General features: G+C 42.1%; 1 protein-coding gene across 7 annotated transcripts in view; it reads left to right on the top strand.

Annotated features, from left to right (window-relative positions):
- Positions 1 to 20,310, top strand: part of DYNC2H1 (dynein cytoplasmic 2 heavy chain 1) — a 372,805-nt gene that overhangs the window by 287,311 nt on the left and 65,184 nt on the right. For all 7 annotated transcript variants that reach the window (XR_012881305.1, XM_075851543.1, XM_075851542.1 and 4 more), the window contains one exon: positions 5,390 to 5,479. Coding sequence is in view for 6 of the 7 variants with exons in the window: in XM_075851543.1 (XP_075707658.1) it covers positions 5,390 to 5,479 (90 nt within the window). In the remaining variant the exon portion in view is untranslated. The remainder of the gene's footprint in view (positions 1 to 5,389; positions 5,480 to 20,310) is intronic.

The raw sequence follows: 20,310 nt of genomic DNA on the forward strand, positions 1-20,310 counted from the left end.
GCCTGGACTCGTGCTTTGCAATAGAAGAAGCAGCCCGTGGGTAACAGCATTGAATGTGCCCGCTCTTTTCTAGATACAGCATTGTACACGTTGCGGAGAGTTCATAGAGCACACATCTGGTCCCAGCTGCCAGGGAGAGGGAGGTGGTGGCTGGTGACCAGTGCTAGCAAGTGCTTTATAATTAAAGCTGAAATATAGGGTTAACATAGGCTGAGAAGAGAGCTGAGAATACTGATTTATTCTCATTGTGTTATTACTACTGCGGTTTGGAAAGGCAACACCAGCAGGGGACTTTTGGTTCCTTTGCAGAAGTTTTTCTTAACCTAGAATTATTTTAAGACCAAGTTCCAAAGATATCACTGGCATGTGCACTTATACAACTCACTTGGAAGTTCATTCTAATGTCATGAAATGCCAGCCATATTGATAGAGATCCATCATAGCGCATATCTCTTCATCCAGCAAGGTAATGTGTACTCTTGGCTTTAGGTGCCCGCTTTCAGGTAGAGGTGGACCATCTTTGGGTAGAATCGCTCACTTCTCTTGGTCTCAGATGAACGGGGAACTCACATTTGCTGAGTATCTATGGAGTATTTCTTTCAGTAGAACAGGCTGCTCTTCGCTCACCATAATAAGAGGCACCATCGGTGTCCAGCCACCGTCTGTTTGATATACATCAGATTACCGCTCCCTGCAGAAATCAATGACCTTCCTAATATTATTGTTTCTGTCCCAACGGCTGTCAGCCCCTGCCTGGAAAATAAGACCGTCTGCTTGCATAGCAATTTCCTAATATAATTGTACAAGTGGTTCCAAACCAGGATTTCACTTTTAACTCTATATAGCCTTGGCAAGCCCCAGCATGTATGAGACGACTTGAGATGAGTTTATCCCAGGAGACATCGGATGTGAGAAGAATGCAGGTGTAGGTGTCTTCTATTAACATAAGACATGTTACAGTTTGTATGCTCATCGCCCAGACCCCAGCAGTGTATGTATATGTTCCAGCTGTGTATTTTTATTACCACGACGTCTTCTTTATAAAGAGAGAACGTTCTGCAGCATTTGCAGATCTGGATTCTCATGTGTAGAATAACATTATCATTTTCCTTCTAAGATTATTATAAACCTTTCTTAAAGTGTAACTTAAAGGATCATAGTGACATGTCGGAAGTTTTGATCGGTGGGAGTCCGAGCACTGAGACATCCACCGATCGCTAAAACGAATCTCGGGTGAGCGCTGTGCTGCTTTGTATCTGATCGGCTTTCCTCGGAATGCCGAGCGAGCGGTGTACAGACTCATAGACTTTCTATTGAGCACGTACACCGCTCCGAGGAAAACCGATCAGAAATTATGCAGCACAACTTTTACCCGATTGGGGGTCTCAGTGCTCGGACCCCCACCGATCAAACCTTCTGACATGTCACAAGTTTTTTTAAATGTTTAGTTACAATTTAAAGTGTTACTTTTGTTTCATAAAACTTCTGACATGGTATAGAGATTTGTCAGATGTTTTTATTGGCGGGAGTCCAGCTACAGCCCCCTTGCCCAACGATTTAAGGGGCAGAAGCTCTGTTCCCCTTCAGCATCAGGATCAGAGTCCAAAAAGGGTATTCATGACTGATTTGGCCATACACCTAGATGGTCGATTAGGGATTAGCATTTGCTGCCTGGTATGTTTTTTAACTGAGCAGGTCTTTATCGGCATGGTGTTTACATGCCTTCCTCTTGGGGATACTTTGGGTGCGCCTGTTTCTTTCCTCCCTTCCAAAACATAACTAGGTTATGCCACAGCAAAGCCACAGCATTTCCGCTATGTGTGAATTCACGCTAAATCTTACTAAGATACAGTAGGAACTGACACCAAAAACTGTTAATAACATCAGTGCTAATAATCTAAAATCTCATCTGCATTTCACCATATTTAGTAAGATACGGACATTCATCCAGTCGCTGAGTTGATAGTAAATCCATCTACCGGGGGCTGTTTGCTGTATTCTTCTATTTAGTTTCCAATTTTCTTGATAATCATCTAGATTTGTGAGAACTGTTGGATTGCATTGACAGCTGCCAGACTGTACATCTCTGTTTACTTTGTAATTCTTCACCCATCAGAGGAGAAGGTGGCGGATGTGACATTGTGACCCTGACAGCTTGTCACAACTCATTGCATATAGTGCGGAGGGAAGGTTTAGGAGGGTTTCTCAGCCAGGAGGGGAAAGAGATGCTGAATGTCAGTGAAGGCTCCTGTATCATCAATGATGTCCTGAATTGGTCACAATAGGAGGGATGTGATAGCTGGATTATGAATTTCTGTCCGCAGGTTAATAAGCCATTAGAGTCAGAATGACCACGTTGTCTGTCTGAAAGCAGTATAACGGCTCAGCAACATCCTAATTTTTATAAGGCGAAAAATGGGCAGGTTTTATTGAAAACACACACACACACACACACTCACTGTATACTGTATTAAAGGTGAGCTTCAAGGCTTCTTTCACACATAATTTATCTGATAGGTTCAGGTCCCGATGACAGCACTCAGATCAATCCCCCCCCTCTCTCTTTCTCTCTTTCTCTCCTTCTCTCTCAACTCTTGCACTCTCTTTCCTGATTTAAATTATTACACATTTTTAAGAAAGGATATTGTATAACAAATACGGCATAAATTATACATTATTCCAATCCTACCTCCCACCACCCGCCATACCACAGCAAAGAGAAAAAAAATTATATTAAAAATGTTAATCAATACTTTTTGCAAATTTATAATTTCGGAAAAAATATGACTCTTTCCTTCACACCCTCTCTCTCCTATTTCCATTTCCCTATTCAACCATTTCCCTAACTCTCTCCCTTTAATCCTTCCCAAACACCTCCCTTATCCCCGCACTCCAACCTCCATTCTCTTCTCTATCCTACTTCCCCATACCCTCCCTCTTTTGCACCCCCCCCCCTTCTCTCTCTCTCCCACTTACTTTCCCTATAATTAGGACATTTGGTTAATACCTCATAGGATTGTTTCCAGTGGCGTACTTTAGGGGTGCAGAGGTTGTGTTTGCACCCAAGTGCTGAAGCCTAAGGAGACTTAAAAGGTCCCTATGTCCCATATAAAGGGACCAGTACTATAAATAACATGTGATAGTTAGCGTGCCATGTTACAGATTGCATTAAGTCCCAGGAGCCTTGTTCTGGATCAACATTGTACAATAATAGGTTGAATATGTGGACTTCTATATGTTTTTCAATCTTGTGAATTAAATTGTTATGTTACCATCTACATTAATGTGAAAAAATGTACCAACACATAGCTCTATTTAAGCCAGTTAGGATGTGCACATTTATGTCATTGATGATACACACATGCTCCCTATGACCAGGTTGAACTGGGTCAGTGGAAAGAACATGGGGACATTGAAGAAAAACTAGGAAGCCATCACCTACTTCTATATTAATGAACCATTACAGCATTGTTAACTGCTGGCGGGTTTTGGACCAGGTCCTTAGCTGTAGAGCTCCTGCAAGATTCAGCAAGTCAATCAGAAGTCTGTCAACTCAGCAAAGAAGTAAACTGTGCTACCAGTCCCATGATGCCTCACTACTGCCCTGCCAGCCAGCTCTGCCTGAGGAGGACAGTGCAATTACCCTTCCCTCAATATGATCCTAAATAAACTACCATAATAGAAAATAAGTATCGAGCCAGGGAGGCTGAACTGTGATCTACTTAATCAGTAACTGGAATAGGAGATTTTGTCTCCACCCCCTGGGGAGAGCCTATGTGGAACAGTCCATGTAATTACATAATACAGGAAGTTCTGGTGCCTGTGTGAGTGACACTGATTTATCCCCATTGACTCAAGTACAAAAAGCATGTCACCAAAGCCTGATTGAGAACGTGAAACTGACACAAATATTTCCTTAGAGGGGTTGTCTCCTCAGAGGAAACCCATTTCATATTGAAGCCGACATCTGGTCCTGCTCCTGGCTGATTCTGCTGGAGGAAGCTTTCTTTAGCTCGCGGGGCATTTCCCCTGCAGGGGACAAGTACTATAACACAGTGGCCATTCAGATAAATTACCGTTTATGTAAATCATAGACAACTGATGTGCGCCGGTTTTGGCTCATAGAGATTGGTTCCGACCAGGGAACCCCCCCTCTATAATGTCCATATGCCTGTATAGAGCATATGTGTAGAGGTTGCCTTCATAAAACAACCTTTTTAATGGAACATGGGAAGCATCAATTTTGGGTGAAGTTTACCTTTAAATACTACGCTGTATGGACCTGAACCGATTTGTAGAATTTTCTATTTGATCAAAGTTGCTCTTTAATTCTATGTTTGTACATTTTTGTTCATTTCCACATTTATTTATTAATGTCTGGAGAGGTTTGCATATAATGAATTGCATTATGCATGTATTTATCCTGTTACTGCAACTCTTCCTCCGTCTTATCTAAATGCAAAACAGTTCATAGCCCAATTAAAGGCTTACAGAGCCATCCGGATTGTTCTGCACATCTTATTTTTCATGATACATTTGCCCCTTTGTAATAAATATAAATGTTTGTGAACAGGTTTCCTAAACTGGCATAAAATACTACGTATCTCCTGCTGCCAGCCTGGTAAAAAACACAGGAATGAGGCAATAAATCTAACAATGAATTTTATCGGAACGATATATTGTATTGTTTACAAGCTTTTCAAGCTCCCACAATTCTGTCAAATACAAAATGATTTTCAAGACATTTAGCTATTTTCGAGATGATGGGAAGAACGGATACGAGTTATGACCGTGCTCACATGGGGATACAGAATGATGGCACGAAGTGCATGTGGATGGGCCATATTTTATTTTTGTATGCATGTACTCATCAGAATCTCTCAGTAGTGCAGACTCAGGTTTTGGGCCAGTAAGCTATTAAAGGGGTTGTCCCAACCGGACCCAACCTGGTACCAACCGGACAACCCATGTCTATGAGCTAGACAGGGGTACCGTAAACTGCTTATGGAAGCAGCGCTGGGGGACTTAGGCTGTCCATGTATTACAAGGACAGTTAGTCCTTTCAATGGACGCATGTAATAGCAAATTTCCCCTGTGGCAGCCACAACATCTTCCTTCCTTTGTGCTAAACCATTATATTAAAGAGGTCGTCTGTCATGAGACAATCCCTTTCTAACAAACAAACAAAATTGCCTCTCCTTCCAGCAGCTCAGGGTATTTCAATGTTATATGTGTTATAACACTTTATATGAGATGAGAGGCACGGTGAAGACCACAATATGACCCTTACACTTATAATGTATGGTATTCCGTTTTTATTTTGTGTGTGATCTGCTGATTGCCCCCCATGTTGTTAGGTCTATTGAGGTCTTCGCATTGATTTTTACAGTGTCCTCTTGCCTGGCAAAGCAAATGGGAAGGCCCAGAAGACCCTCTACAGTACCTCAGAGGACTCGTTTTCAGAGCGGTGGCAATACAGGTAAAAAAAATAGTTCTATGTGTTACCTGTAGATGAAGAAAATAATAACATTATGTACAATATAATTAATATTACCTATTAAGATGCACTAGATGGGAACCTGTCACATTGAACATTTTTTTTTTTATAAAAAAGGGGGAGCTGAGCAAATATATAGTTTGGTGAGAAAAGATTTAATATAACCTGTAATTTATTGATCGAGTCCAGTGGGAGGAAACTGTTGGTCTGATGCCTCCACTAGGGGGCAATTTTGAGCTTACTTCATAAAGGTTTTTTTTATTCACTTCAATTTACTCACTAAGCTCCCTCTAGTGGTGGCTGAAGGCAGAGTAAAAACCAAAACAGTATTTAAGTATGGACATTTCCATTAAGCTTTTGGGAAAAAGGGGACTGACACAATTGTTCATTTCTGCCCAGGCATTCACTTTAACAATATATGTACTGTTGTTATGTGCCGGAATATCATATTACTATTACTCTATGTTGTTGACTATCTTCAATTTTTATTAGTTTCCTTTAAAAACATACAGACATATGAAATACATAGTAATTACATGAGTACTTATCTGATGTTCATCACTGAAATACTTTCCGAAGTGCTTTTAATTGATACCAAAGGCTTCAGTGTGTTGCACGTAACTTTAAAAATGTGATCTTCCCTCACAGGACTATGAAGTCTCATATTGTTCTACAGCTTCATAATCAAAATTGCTCATTGTTTTTTTCATTATGAAAATACACCTTGTTCTCTCAGTGCCAGGAGGTGGAGAACGAGCACATTAATCTGACCAGATGGTTAATTGCTTTGTTTGATACAATAATCCATTATGTGAGTAGAAATTTTGGTTGGAGACAAAAGCTGTGAGCTATGTCGTTTACATTAGCATCATAACGGGTATATTTGTACCCCCCTATCTCTCAATCCTTCATCTCAAATGTAAACCTTTCTTATTTATTACATTGTAAAATGTGATTCCAGGCCTTATGGTAAACATCAGTATTAAAGAACTGACTTTAGCTGAACATTCAATGTAAATGTACATGTTCAGTGGAAATCCATGGTAATCGGTTATAATGGAGGTCACTCTGTGGCATCTGATTCAATACTTTGTCTCACCCAATTCTAGAATTCTGGGGCATTTTTACATTATATGGCATTTCCCCTCTTGGGGATAATTTTGGTTAGAATAATTATTAGTCATAAAAGTTGTGATTCTATTGGCTCTGGGCTGCTATTGATTGTCAGTCTTGGGGTTGGTGCACTGCTTATGTGCCTGGAGGGTGCCATACAACCTTGAATAAATGTAGGTATGTTTGTCGGTGGTCATATGATGTAGTTGGACATCTCTCGTTTGCTACAAGACCACATTTCTCAATGTAAGCCTGGTATAAAGCTATTTTTTATTACATGTACGACTGTAACCCACAAGCCGTAGTAGAGTTATAATATGCCTTTTATATAGGCTTTTGAGTCGTAGAGTGCTGGTAATGGGCATAATAAGGCTCTTTACACGTCTTGTTTTACTTTAAGTTTTTTTGGTTAGGATATTTGGCGGTGTTTCTATATGAACAACGTATACCTTAAAGTTCTTTTGAGCAACTTTAATAAAAAGCCTGCTTTTATAGTACTGTATGAAGGCAGGTTCAACCTAGCAGCCCTCACACGGATACAATTGTAGCCTTTACCCTCATACAATCTGTCTTCTGTATCAACATTTTACCACAGACTCCACTTGTACTTGTTACCTAAAATGATAATTTTTATTAAAACCCTTTTAAATAATAAGTTTGTGAAAATGTAAAGGGCTTAAGGCCTCATTCACACGACAGGTTTTCCCGGCCGGGTGCCAGCAGTTCATAAATCGGCCGGCACCCGGCTGCATTAGGAATAATAGACCCCTAATGGGGCTATTCACACGACCGATTTTTTTACGGCCGGGAAAACTGGCCGTCAAAAAATAGGACATGCTCTATTTTCGGCCGGGTACCCGGCCGCCCGGCTCCCATAGAAGTCTATGGGGCCGGGTAATACCCGGCCATCACCGGAATGTGTCCCGAGTGATGGCCGGGTTTTCTGTGGCTTGCGCTCTGTCTCCTCCTCCTCACAGCGCAGAGTGCATGTGAGAAGGAGGAGTTGATGCCATCCGGACGAATGGCTACGCTGTACACCGTGTGGCAGGGCCGGGGTGTACAGCAGGTGGAAGCGAGCTCTGCGCTGGCTCCCTTCCCCGGCTTGTTTTAAAAGCACCCTGGCCCGGCGACACCTTCAATTTGCCGTTAGCAGCTGCTGCTGCTGCGGCTGCTACTACTGTAGCGACGCCACTATAGCAGAGCGGGGAGGTATCTCCCCGCTCTGCTATGTACTAGCCCCACTTTAGCTCCTTGAAGGAGCGGAATCCCCGTGTTTTCGGGGAATCCGCTCCTGGACAGAGCGCTTGATGTCTCTGTCCATATCTGGGCAGTGATATCAGGGGAAACTCCTGAAGCAGAATCCCCGAACACATGGGGATTCCCGTTCAGGAGTTGCCGCTGATGTCACTGTCCAGATCTGCCCGGCCCGGAATGGATGCAAAACTTTATGCAAACCGGCCGGGCAAAATGGCCGATTTTACCGGCCGGCACTCGGGCTCAGGCGGGACCCGGTCGTGTGAATCCAGCCTTAAAGGGAATGTGTTGCCAGAAAAACATGTTTTGTTTTTTTTAATTAAACATTTAGTGTGTAGGTGATTAAACATTGTTCAAATTTTTTTTCTTTTTTTCACGAGTCAGGAAATATTATAAATTAATTCTAATTTATAATATTTCCCATTGCTGGTCACTAGATGGAGCTATTCCCAAAATTGCAGCATTGCATGTGGTAAAGCAACCACATTGCTTTATGCTGCAAAATTGGGTAAAAAGCCCTCGCTCTAGTGAGCTCTCAGCATCCCCCCCCTCCTTTATCCTGGCTAGTGCCGGGATAAACGAGGGGTTTGAACGGTCTAACCTCCTACACTGTGTGTCGCCATTTTTTGAGCTAACACACAGTGTAGTAGGTTTACATACAGTAGTAAACGTACCCAAACACGAACATACATAGAAATCTCTTACCTGCTCCTGCCGCCGCGGCTCCCTCCGGCCCGTCCGCTCCGTCTGCTGCCGCTGGTCCAAGTGCACAAGTCCGGAAGCCGCGACCGGAAGTAGTAATCTTACTGTCCGGCCGCGACTTCTGGTCCACAGGAAAATGGCGCCGGACGGCGCGCATTTCAAATTGGACTGTGTGGGAGCGGCGCATGCGCAGTTCCCACACAGACGGCGTACATGTTAGTGGATGGAACGGGCCCCGTTCGCAGTCCCTATGGGACTGTGGCTGCCATATTCCATGTCTGTATGTGTCGTTAATCGACACATACAGAAATGGAAAAAAAAATGGCAGCCCCCATAGGGAAGAAAAAGTGTAAAAATAAGAAAAAGTAAAACACAAACACACAAATAAATATAAACGTTTTTAATAAAGCACTAACATCTTTAACATATTAAAAAAAAAATTGTGATGACACTGTTCCTTTAAACTAATTTGTATCTGGATAAAAGGTAGCTTTCTGCAGCAGAAAACTAAGCTATGCCCCCGGAAAAAAGCTCCACCCCTGACTAGACCCCAACCTAAAAAGAACGGGCCAGGAAAGATAGACCCTTGTTTTATCTGTCTTATTTCTTAATGGAGAAAGTCTTAAAAACGAATAAAAGGTTTTTTTCTTCTCTTTTTGCTTTCTTTTTTTTTTTAGGTTTAGTGTCCCTTTAACATTTTTGAGCAGTACAGTTGTTGATCACATATATAGTAATAGCTTCATCTTTCTATATCTCTGCTATGTTTCCTTCCCTTGTACTTTTAATGAGCTTTATAATACATACACTATTACGAGGAGACTCAACAAAAATGTATGTACATGCTCCAGGCACTGAAGTGGTTTAATCAGAAAAAATGAGCTTATTGCCATAGAAGAGAAATATTCTAGAAATACATCTACCCTCATTCTAGGGAAATATCCCTGCGAGTTTCTTACAATACAGCTTTTAATTAACATGATTGTTACAAAGCGATGAAATCCCTTAAAGCGGAGGGTGAAGCTCGCTGCCCTGGAGAGCCGCACTGCTGTGATAGAGGTTGTTTCCGTCATTCCCTTCATGCAAAACTTGAAAGCTTCTCTACTGTTACACAAAACAATTAAATTAACAGAGCTTTATACAAAGTGATTATCTTGTAAGATAGGGTAGTGATACTAAGGAGTAGATATTTTTCTAATGATTTTACTGGAAAATACAATTATATATAACTACAAACAGATTAGATACACATTTAAAAAGGAACATCAAAAAGAAAAAAACACAAGCCCAAAATAATCAATGGTAGATAATCACAGAGGCAGATGATGTATATGTATAATCGTCACTTAGTTCAGGGTTGCTCAATGTACCAACTGGTTAAACAGTTTTTAATCAATTGCCCCCAAGACTACGATCAGTCACAGTTGTGCACAAAACTGCTCAGCTAAGAGCAAATTACACTGTGCAGAGCCTATTTTTCCAATTGCATTTTCTCCCGATTTCCCCCCTCCCTATACACATGCGTGCTCAGCTCAGTTGAGTATGCATGTGTTCTCAATGGGGAGAGGGGAACAAGCCCGTGGGAACAAAGGTTTGGGATGTTGATATCGATCCCCCCCAACATCTGCCATCGTGGGGCACTCCCATACACACTACATGGTTGGCCGGTCCCGCCAGAATCGTTGGGTTTGGCCGATGTTCGTCGCATGTTTATGGACACTTTGATTATGGTGCTATTTTTATTAGTGACTAATGCAATGATCAATTCTTGTTTTTAGTGTGATGGTGCCTATTTACTTCTTGCCAGATCATTAAAGGGGTTATCTTACTTGCCATATTAGGTTCATGCTCAGGACCCCACTCTAATGCCAGTTACACATGACCGAGTGCCAATCGGGACGTTTTTCACGGCATCTGAGCGGCACTAGATAGTTTTCACTGACCCATTCGGACCCGACTCTCCGATCTCGGGCGGCATACACGGTTTTGTGCATTAGGTATAAGAGTCACACCAGAGAGGTTATCACAAAGAGCAGCTATTGCTCTGGCAGACAGAACCTGACCATGTATTACATTGTAAGATTACATGCTTGGCCAGATCAGACTTAACAACTGATCACTGGGGTTAGAGAAGCTAATCACTGAGCCGGGCTTTTATTTTACAAGACCACCCCTTCAGGAGGCAAATTTTTCAGCTTCCACAGTCCCTCAAAGCAAGTGCCAGCTGCAGTGCCCCCATAATAGTGCCAGCCACATTGACCTCCATAAGATTTCAATATTAATGTTTATTTAGGTAGGAGTGGTAAATGGGTGCTATACATCTCTGGCAGCACATCTTTTTCGGGAAAGCAATAGAATTTTGTCAACAGGTATTGACTGCCAGTAGATCTGATACTCAAGAATGTCTGACTTCCCCCATAACAATGGCAGGATCTAGCTTTTGTATGCATCATCATCGATGTTAGTTTATGCTTCAAATGGCTATATCAGTGTTTATTAATTAACAAAGAACACATTCAGAGCATGCATGTCCAGTATAGCATGTCCACACGTACTGTAAGACAACAGACCAACTGTTAATACTGTTAATTTACTGCTAAATCCATTTCTTCAAGATGAGATATACTATCAGCTCACTGAGGGATCAGGTTACAGCTGCCCATAGAAGTGAGGAGGGAGCAAAGTAAGATAAGGTGAGGGTCACACAGAGGCGCTACTGCTGCTTCCAGTAAGTGTTATATCTCACCCTAGTGCTGAACTCTCAGCTACATTGCTCATTACTGCTGTATAATCTCCTCCATGCTGTTGCAGCTTTATATACACAGTCGAGTCACATTATTATGACCACCTCCTACTTTCGACATCGGCAGCACATAGCCCATGATGGAAGTGATGTGTCGTGGGCTGGCTTGGCGGGTATATAATGTGTGCGATAGGCTGTCTGAACACATATCACTCGTTGTTGCCATGGGAAAAAAGGGTGATTTATCAGAGTTGTAAAAAGGGATGATTATTGGCTTTCGGGCTAAGGGTGGCGGTATTTCTCAAACAGCGCAGTTTGTGAACTGTTCGTGTGCTGCTGCGGTGAAAGTGTATCGTGAGAGGACAAATGGCACCATTGGGAATAACCACTTGCCATTGATGTGAGAGGTGAACGTGCCACGAAGGTGCACGAGAGCCGAACGACACGCTACGGTGGAGCAGCTCACCGTAAAAATCAACGAGGGGGCTACCAGACGTGTGTCTAAAACAACAGTTCAGCGAACCCTACTGCATAAGGGGCTCCGAAGCAGAGGGATGGTCACTGCTCTTATGCTAACTAGGAATCCGAAAAAACTGCCTCAATTTACATGGCAGTATTGGAATTGGACCACTGATGATTGGCATAGGGTTGTTTTCTCCGATGAGTCATGTTTTCTGCTTCATCAAACGGATGGACGTTGCCGTGTCAGGCGAGAAACATCAGAGAACAAACACCCAGAAACCGTTGCTGGAAGAACACAAGTTGTTTGCGGCAGCGTTATGGTCTTGGGAATTTTTTCATGGAATTCTCTGGGCCCAATCATCTATGTGGAAGGCACTCCGAACCGATTTGTGTATGAATCCATCGTTGCAGATCACGTCCACCCATGCATGCTGTTTGTCTTCCCTGGGGCAGATGGAATCTTTCAACAAGACAATGCGACATGTCACATGGCAAGAGATGTCCGACAGTGGTTGGAAGAGCACGACTAAGACGTCCAAGTACTTCCCTGGCCCCCTAATTCGCCAGACTTGAGCCCAATTGAGCATCTGTGGAACCACCTCGATCGTCTTGTTCGCTCTATGGATCCTCCCCCATGCACCCTCCAGCAAATGTGAGAAGCACGGCAGTCAGCGGCTCCAGATACCTGTTTGTATGTATATACAGTGAAGGAAATAAGTATTTGATCCCTTGCTGATTTTGTAAGTTTGCCCACTGTCAAAGACATGAACAGTCTAGAATTTTTAGGCTAGGTTAATTTTACCAGTGAGAGATAGATTATATAAAAAAATTAAAAAAAAACAGAAAATCCCATAGTCAAAATTATATATATTTATTTGCATTGTGCACAGAGAAATAAGTATTTGATCCCTTTGGCAAACAAGACTTAATACTTGGTGGCAAAACCCTTGTTGGCAAGCACAGCAGTCAGACATTTTTTGTAGTTGATGATGAGGCTTGCACACATGTTAGATGGAATTTTGGCCCACTCCTCTTTGCAGATCATCTGTAAATCATTACGATTTCGAGGCTGTCGCTTGGCAACTCGGATCTTCAGCTCCCTCCATAAGTTTTCGATGGGATTAAGGTCTGGAGACTGGCTAAGCCACTCCATGACCTTAATGTGCTTCTTTTTGAGCCACTCCTTTGTTGCCTTGGTTGTATGTTTTGGGTTATTGTCGTGCTGGAAGACCCAGCCACGAGCCATTTTTAATGTCCTGGTGGAGGGAAGGAGGTTGTCACTCAGGATTTGACGGTACATGGCTCCATCCATTCTCCCATTGATGCGGTGAAGTAGTCCTGTGCCCTTAGCAGAGAAACACCCCCAAAACATAATGTTTCCACCTCCATGCTTGACAGTGGTGACGGTGTTCTTTGGGTCATAGGCAGCATTTCTCTTCCTCCAAACACGGCGAGTTGAGTTAATGCCAAAGAGCTCAATTTTAGTCTCATCTGACCACAGCACCTTCTCCCAATCACTCTCAGAATCATTCAGATGTTCATTTGCAAACTTCAGACGGGCCTGTACATGTGCCTTCTTGAGCAGGGGGACCTTGCGGGCACTGCAGGATTTTAATCCATTACGGCGTAATGTGTTACCAATGGTTTTCTTGGTGACTGTGGTGCCAGCTGCCTTGAGATCATTAACAAGTTCCCCCCGTGTAGTTTTCGGCTGAGCTCTCACCTTCCTCAGGATCAAGGATACCCCACGAGGTGAGATTTTGCATGGAGCCCCAGATCGATGTCGATTGACAGTCATTTTGTATGTCTTCCATTTTCTTACTATTGCACCAACAGTTGTCTCCTTCTCACCCATCGTCTTACTTATGGTTTTGTAGCCCATTCCAGCCTTGTGCAGGTCTATGATCTTGTCCCTGACATCCTTAGAAAGCTCTTTGGTCTTGCCCATGTTGTAGAGGTTAGAGTCAGACTGATTAATTGAGTCTGTGGTCAGGAGTCTTTTATACAGGTGACCATGTAAGAGCTGTCTTTAATGCAGACACCAAGTTGATTTGGAGCGTGTAACTGGTCTGGAGGAGGCTGAACTCTTAATGGTTGGTAGGGGATCAAATACTTATTTCTCTGTGCACAATGCAAATAAATATATATCATTTTGACTATGTGATTTTCTTTTTTTTATATAATCTATCTCTCACTGGTAAAATTAACCTAGCCTAAAAATTCTAGACTGTTCATGACTTTGTGTGTGTGTGTGTGTGTATATATATATATATATGTAGTTGAAAAAGATTGACAAACTCTGCACTCCCAAAAAGCTCAGGCCATGTGCACATCACTGCAAAGGATGTATCCACTCCTTGACTTGTAATGGATAAGTACAAACGTAGAACAAAGTAATAGCCCCAGGACTTCAGGATCAATGAAGAAGTGTTGGCTTGTTCACCACAAAGTGAGCGACGTTTCGCTTCACATCTGAACCTTTCTCAATGCTTGAGAAAACTATATGTGATAGATAGCGATAGGAGAGCGGGGTGTTCTCTTCTCTATGTGGGCAGAGAATGAAGACATGATAGCCGTTAGGTTTCACTACAATCTCAAAGGCAACTGAGAATTAGAGGGCGAGCCTGCAGAGTGGAAAACTGTTCATATAATGGCCAGAAATAGTGCTGTTGCTAGTGTACACACACATCACAACTTATCCTGAAAAATCACCTGAAACGACAGGTACGCTTTAATTTAAATAGGTCCAAAATTCGTATAGATGTCAGCTCTTTGTTTTTCCAATACAGAGCTCCGAATGCCCTATTTACCCTATATCCGCCCTGGTGGCCGAAGGGAATTCCAGCCCAAAAACCACACCAAATTGTGGTGCAGTTTTTCGCACGGAATGTCCGCTGCGGAAATCCTGCAATGAAAAAAAAAACAAAAACGGCTATACTTGCCATGGCAAGTAAGTATGGCAAGTAACCACGGCAAGTCCTGACGTTCTGAGGTCCTGGGATGAAGTTTCATCCCATGTGACCGCTGATCTAAGGTCATCCCAGGAGAACGATCTGGACACATAATTCTGGATAAGTATAAGATTTTTTTCCTGAGCTCCCATTTTTGCGGCGGAATCACAGCTTTTTGTTGTGGGTTAAACCTTCCCATTAAATTCAATAAGGAAAACCCGCAACAAAAAAGCAGCGATTACACAAATACAATTTACATGCTGCGGATTAAAAAATTTCAATTTATGAACGGTTTTTCCACTTATAATGTCATCCACTTTGCTGCTGCTGTATTATGCTGCGGATTTCCCCAATAAAATCTGTTGCGGAAAATCCGCAGTATTTACGCTATGTGTGAACCCGGCCTAACACAGCTGTAGAGCTACATGCTAAAATTCAGTGTATTTTCAGCTAGTATTAGGGGGAGCTAGCTGCATTGGCAAATATACAAATGTCATTGTACTAAATAATAAAACCGTATGCAGTGAGCTGCTGGAAGTGGCGGCAGAAAGATTTTTCTTATTAAACTCATAAACCGCTTGAAAGAGTGTTTCTGGGTCCTAGGAAACCCCCTAAGTGCACCCCTGTATGACATATCCTAGCGATAGATCAACAGTGTATGTAGTAGGACATCTTTCACCACTTAGACCCTTTTAATCTTTTTAACCCCTTCTCAACATATGACATACAGTTACGTCATAGCCGGGTAGGGGAAGTATGGAGCGGGCCGGTGTTCAAAGTGCTGCCCATTGTGTTAGATTGTCAATGCAACCCTCTTCTCCCACTCTTCACACACTGATCGCAACACCGCAGAAGAAATGCCTCCCGATCTGACCCCCTTAGACTTTTATCTTTGGGGTCATCTGAAGGCAATTGTCTATGCTGTGAAGATACGAGATGTGCAGCAACTGAAACTACGGATACTGGAAGCCTGTGCTAGTATTTCTTCTGCGGTGTTGCTATCAGTGTGTGAAGAGTGGGAGAAGAGGGTTGCATTGACAATCCAACACAATGGGCAGCACTTTGAACACATTTTATAAGTGGTCAGAAAATTGTAAATAACTCATGAAAGAATAAAGTAACGTTAAAACCAAGCACACCATTGTTTTTCTTGTGAAATTCTCGATAAGTTTGATGTGTCACATGACCCTCTTCCCATTGAAAAAACTAAAGTTGGATACAAAATGGCCGCCATGGTCAACACCCAGCTTGAAAAGTTTCCCCCCTCCCATATACTAATGTGCCACAAACAGGAAGTTAATATCACCAACCATTCCCATTTTATTTAGGTGTATCCATGTAAATGGCCCACCCTGTATATATATCTATGAGGCTTGTTGATATATGTGGGCAATTACTCCTACTTTTTAGCTTTTTTTCCAGACAATATAAAATAGTAATAATTGCTGTAAGTACTAGGCCTCCTGGCACTTGAGTTTCAGGAATGTCTCTCAGATTATTTTGTGATAACAGTTTCCACCTTCCATGGGTGTTCATGTGTTATCAGTAATACACACGTCACTGTCCACCTATTTACTATTCATAGTTAGAACCGTTGGCATACCTAATGTGGCAGCTTCCTCTACAAGATTCCAGCTGATTGACCTGCCAAAGTAGTTTCAAACTCACTACTTATGAAAAGAGAACGTGATTGGCTAAATCCCTCAATGAGTCCACAAGCTCCACCCCATGGACTTCTTTGGAGAGATGTAAATCCCCTTAGGCTCAACCTGCTTAACATAATTTAACTGAATGTTTTCAATGCTCGAATAAGATTCAATTGAAGGCCACTGATTGGACGTTACAGTATATTGTTACACCTGTCGAGAGTGTCGTGCAGAAGGGGGGAGGGGTCCTTGTTCCTTGGTGTCAGTGCAGAACACTTGGTTTTTGTGCCAATAAACTGTATTTTGTATGAGTGTCTATACAAGTCTGTCTATATAATTATTTATTTTATGTTACATATATGACGCCAACATATTCCAGTGCTGTACACCGACTGTTACCACTCACATCACTATGTACATATGAGCACATATTTGTATTATGTGTATACCTATACAGTATGTGTGTATTAACATATGCATAAATAACCACGATCCAAACCCCAAAAAGTCTGCATGCGTCACTGCCCATGTAGATGAACCTCTTATGTAAATGTAGACCTTTAAAACCCTTGTCTCAGGGCCCTTAATAATAGACCTTTGTTTACGTGCTTTTCAATCATTTTACCAGTGAAGTAAATCAGGAAAATTCTTTCTTTCGTCTGGAGAAGCCGAAAATGCAGCTTCATATTACCATTTCTCTTTAATGGAAACTTGTTCAAAATGCTGAGAGCTAATGCAGTTCTATTACCACAAATGTACGGAAACATTTTACTGATCCTGCAGCCACAGAGTTCACAAGAACATGTTGTGTCCAATACAACTCTATTATGTTAATGACATTGGTACCTTGTATTATAGTCTAGCATGAAGTGAGCGGAGACCGTGTGTGTGTGTGTGTGTGTGTGTGTGTGTGTGTGTGTATATATATATATATATATATATATATATATATGTGTAGACACACCGATATATCTGTCTTTATTTTGACTTTTAACTCATTAAAGAGGCTCTGTCACCAGATTTTGCAACCCCTATCTGCTATTGCATCAGATAGGCGCTGCAATGTAGATTACAGTAACGTTTTTATTTTTAAAAAACGAGCATTTTTGGCCAAGTTATGACCATTTTTGTATTTATGCAAATGAGGCTTGCAAAAATACAACTGGGCGTGTTGAAAAGAAAGTACAACTGGGTGTGTATTATGTGCGTACATCGGGGCGTTTTTACTACTTTTACTAGCTGGGCGTTCTGATGAGAAGTATCATCCACTTCTCTTCAGAACGCCCAGCTTCTGGCAGTGCAGATCTGTGACGTCACTCACAGGTCCTGCATCGTGTCGGACGAGCGAGGACACATCGGCACCAGAGGCTACAGATGATTCTGCAGCAGCATCGGCGTTTGCAGGTAAGTCGATGTAGCTACTTACCTGAAAACGCTGATGCTGCTGCAGAATCAACTGTAGCCTCTGGTGCCAATGTGTCCTCGCTAGTCTGACACGATGCAGGACCTGGGGAAGTGACGTCACAGCGTGATCTGCCAGAAGCTGGGCGTTCTGAAGAGAAGTGGATGATACTTCTCGTCAGAACGCCCAGCTAGTAAAAGTAGTAAAAACGCCCCGATGTACGCACATAATACACGCCCAGTTGTACTTTTGCAAGCCTCATTTGCATAAATACAAAAATGGTCATAACTTGGCCAAAAATGCTCGTTTTTTTAAAAATAAAAACGTTACTGTAATCTACATTGCAGCGCCGATCTGCTGCAATAGCAGATAGGGGTTGCAAAATCTGGTGACAGAGCCTCTTTAAATACACAGTGTCAAGAAAATGTAACTTGACATTTTTAAAGGCTTTTCAATGGCTTTTGTTGTGTGATATCACGCCGCAGCACGTTATCAGTCCAAATAAAGATGGCTGCATCCGTACACAGAGGAGATTTTATGACATTCTAACTCCATAGGCAATATTATGTAGTGGTTCACCATTTGCAACTAAAACATCTTCCACTCTTCTGGGAAAGCTAAGTATATCTGAGAATTTTGTCCCATTCACCCAGAAGAGCATTTGTGAGGTCAGACACTGATATTGGAGGAGAGGGCCTGGCTAGCAATGTCTGTTCAACCCCATCCAACACCTTTGGAATGAACTAGAGGTCTGGACTTTGTGCGGACCAGTCAAGTTCTTCCACACGACTCCCCCCAACCAACCATGTCTTTATGGACCCTGTGCACTGGGGCACAGTCATGCTGGAATAGAAAAGGGCCGAACCCCAAAGAGTATATGGTATGAGAGCTGGGCTGTGTGCTCTGTGTCTGTGCCATGTTCATCACCCTCCCATTATGCACTTTCCCTGAAACACTGAGTGAGAAACTGCAGCTGCATCCCTCGCCTCCCCCTCACTATTTTTCTGTTGGAGATGGAGGAGGGGAGCTACAGGCTGCTGGAAGATGCAGCATTCCCCTAATAAGATATATTACAGAGTTTGCTGTATTGACATGTACTATAGATTTACAGAAACACCTAGGTACATTGTGCTTAAAATTCAAGTAAAGTATCCAGAAAAGATTAAAGAGTGATTCTATGAGATCCATATGGAGTGTAGACGGCTTGAGCAAGAATGTTTACGCAAAACATCTGCTGCCTGTTATAGCCTCCGTCTATACCCGTTTTTCACTGAGCAATAAAGTAAAGAAGAAAACGTCATACTGAGTGAGTGGCGCTCTTTCTTTACTCAATATATTCATTTGTTGACTTGTTTGAGCGGAGCACCGTATTGCCTGTCTGGGCTCCTGGGCAGTACTAGCTGAAGCAGTGCCAACCTATACCTCTCTATATTGCAGTTTCTCTGTTTTATCTTGCTTTTTATTTTTTTAGATTAACCTCAATGATAAATTTCACGTTTGTGTTTGAATGTAGACTAACCACAGCACCATGTGGGGTGTACAGATCCTGCTTCTACACTGCTGCAGTGATTGATATATGATTGTGCATGGAACGGAATCGCATTTATGCCTGACTAAATGTTGTATATACTACTGTATAATCTTCGTGTCAGGTTACCACAGTATTTTGTCAGGACATCTTTATGACTTCACATAAATATTACCCACTCATACATTGGATAATATGACATCACATAGGTATTACCTACTCATACATAGGATATGATGACATCACATAGGTAATACCCACTCATACATAGGATATGATGACATCACATAGGTAATACCCACTCATACATAGGATATGATGACATCACATAGGTAGTACCCACTCATACATAGGATATTATGACATCACATAGGCATTATCTACTCACACATGGGATATTATGTCACATAGGTATAACCCACTCATACATTAGAATTTATTATTCATTCTATGCCAGAAATTGGCGTAAATTATAGCGCAAATCTACTCCAGCTCATACCTGGAGTAGGCTTTGACTTTCTGGTACACGGACGGTTAGAGAGGGGGTGCCTCTTAATAAAAAAGGCGCATCTTACTACATCGCTCCTTAGATAAAGACTGTCATCTGAAACACCAATCCTAATAAATTCCCCGCTATGACTTCACATAAGTTATTTGCCCGTAGTTCCAAGTCTTGTTGCATCAATTCTCATTAAAACAGAGTTATCATATAATCTTTTAAGGGGTTTTGTGGAGACCGAAAATGATTAGCAATCTATTGACTGCAGTATGTGAGTACACTCGCTAATATACATTCCGGTCCCCCTTCATACTAATTATGAGTTTTTCATAGATTTTTACAGCCTTGGTTGGGGACCGGATGTCTAGTTGCACAGTCCTTCCTTGATGACGTCACTACTCTTTGTCATGTGACCGGCCTCGCTGTACTTTATGTAATCGATGTACTATTGCTACTGCGTATACTTAGAGTACAGCGGGGCCGGTCACATGACGAAGAGTCGTGTCTTCATGAAGA

The sequence above is a fragment of the Rhinoderma darwinii genome, chromosome 2 (genome assembly GCF_050947455.1).
Source record: "Rhinoderma darwinii isolate aRhiDar2 chromosome 2, aRhiDar2.hap1, whole genome shotgun sequence".
Lineage (NCBI taxonomy): Eukaryota > Metazoa > Chordata > Amphibia > Anura > Rhinodermatidae > Rhinoderma > Rhinoderma darwinii.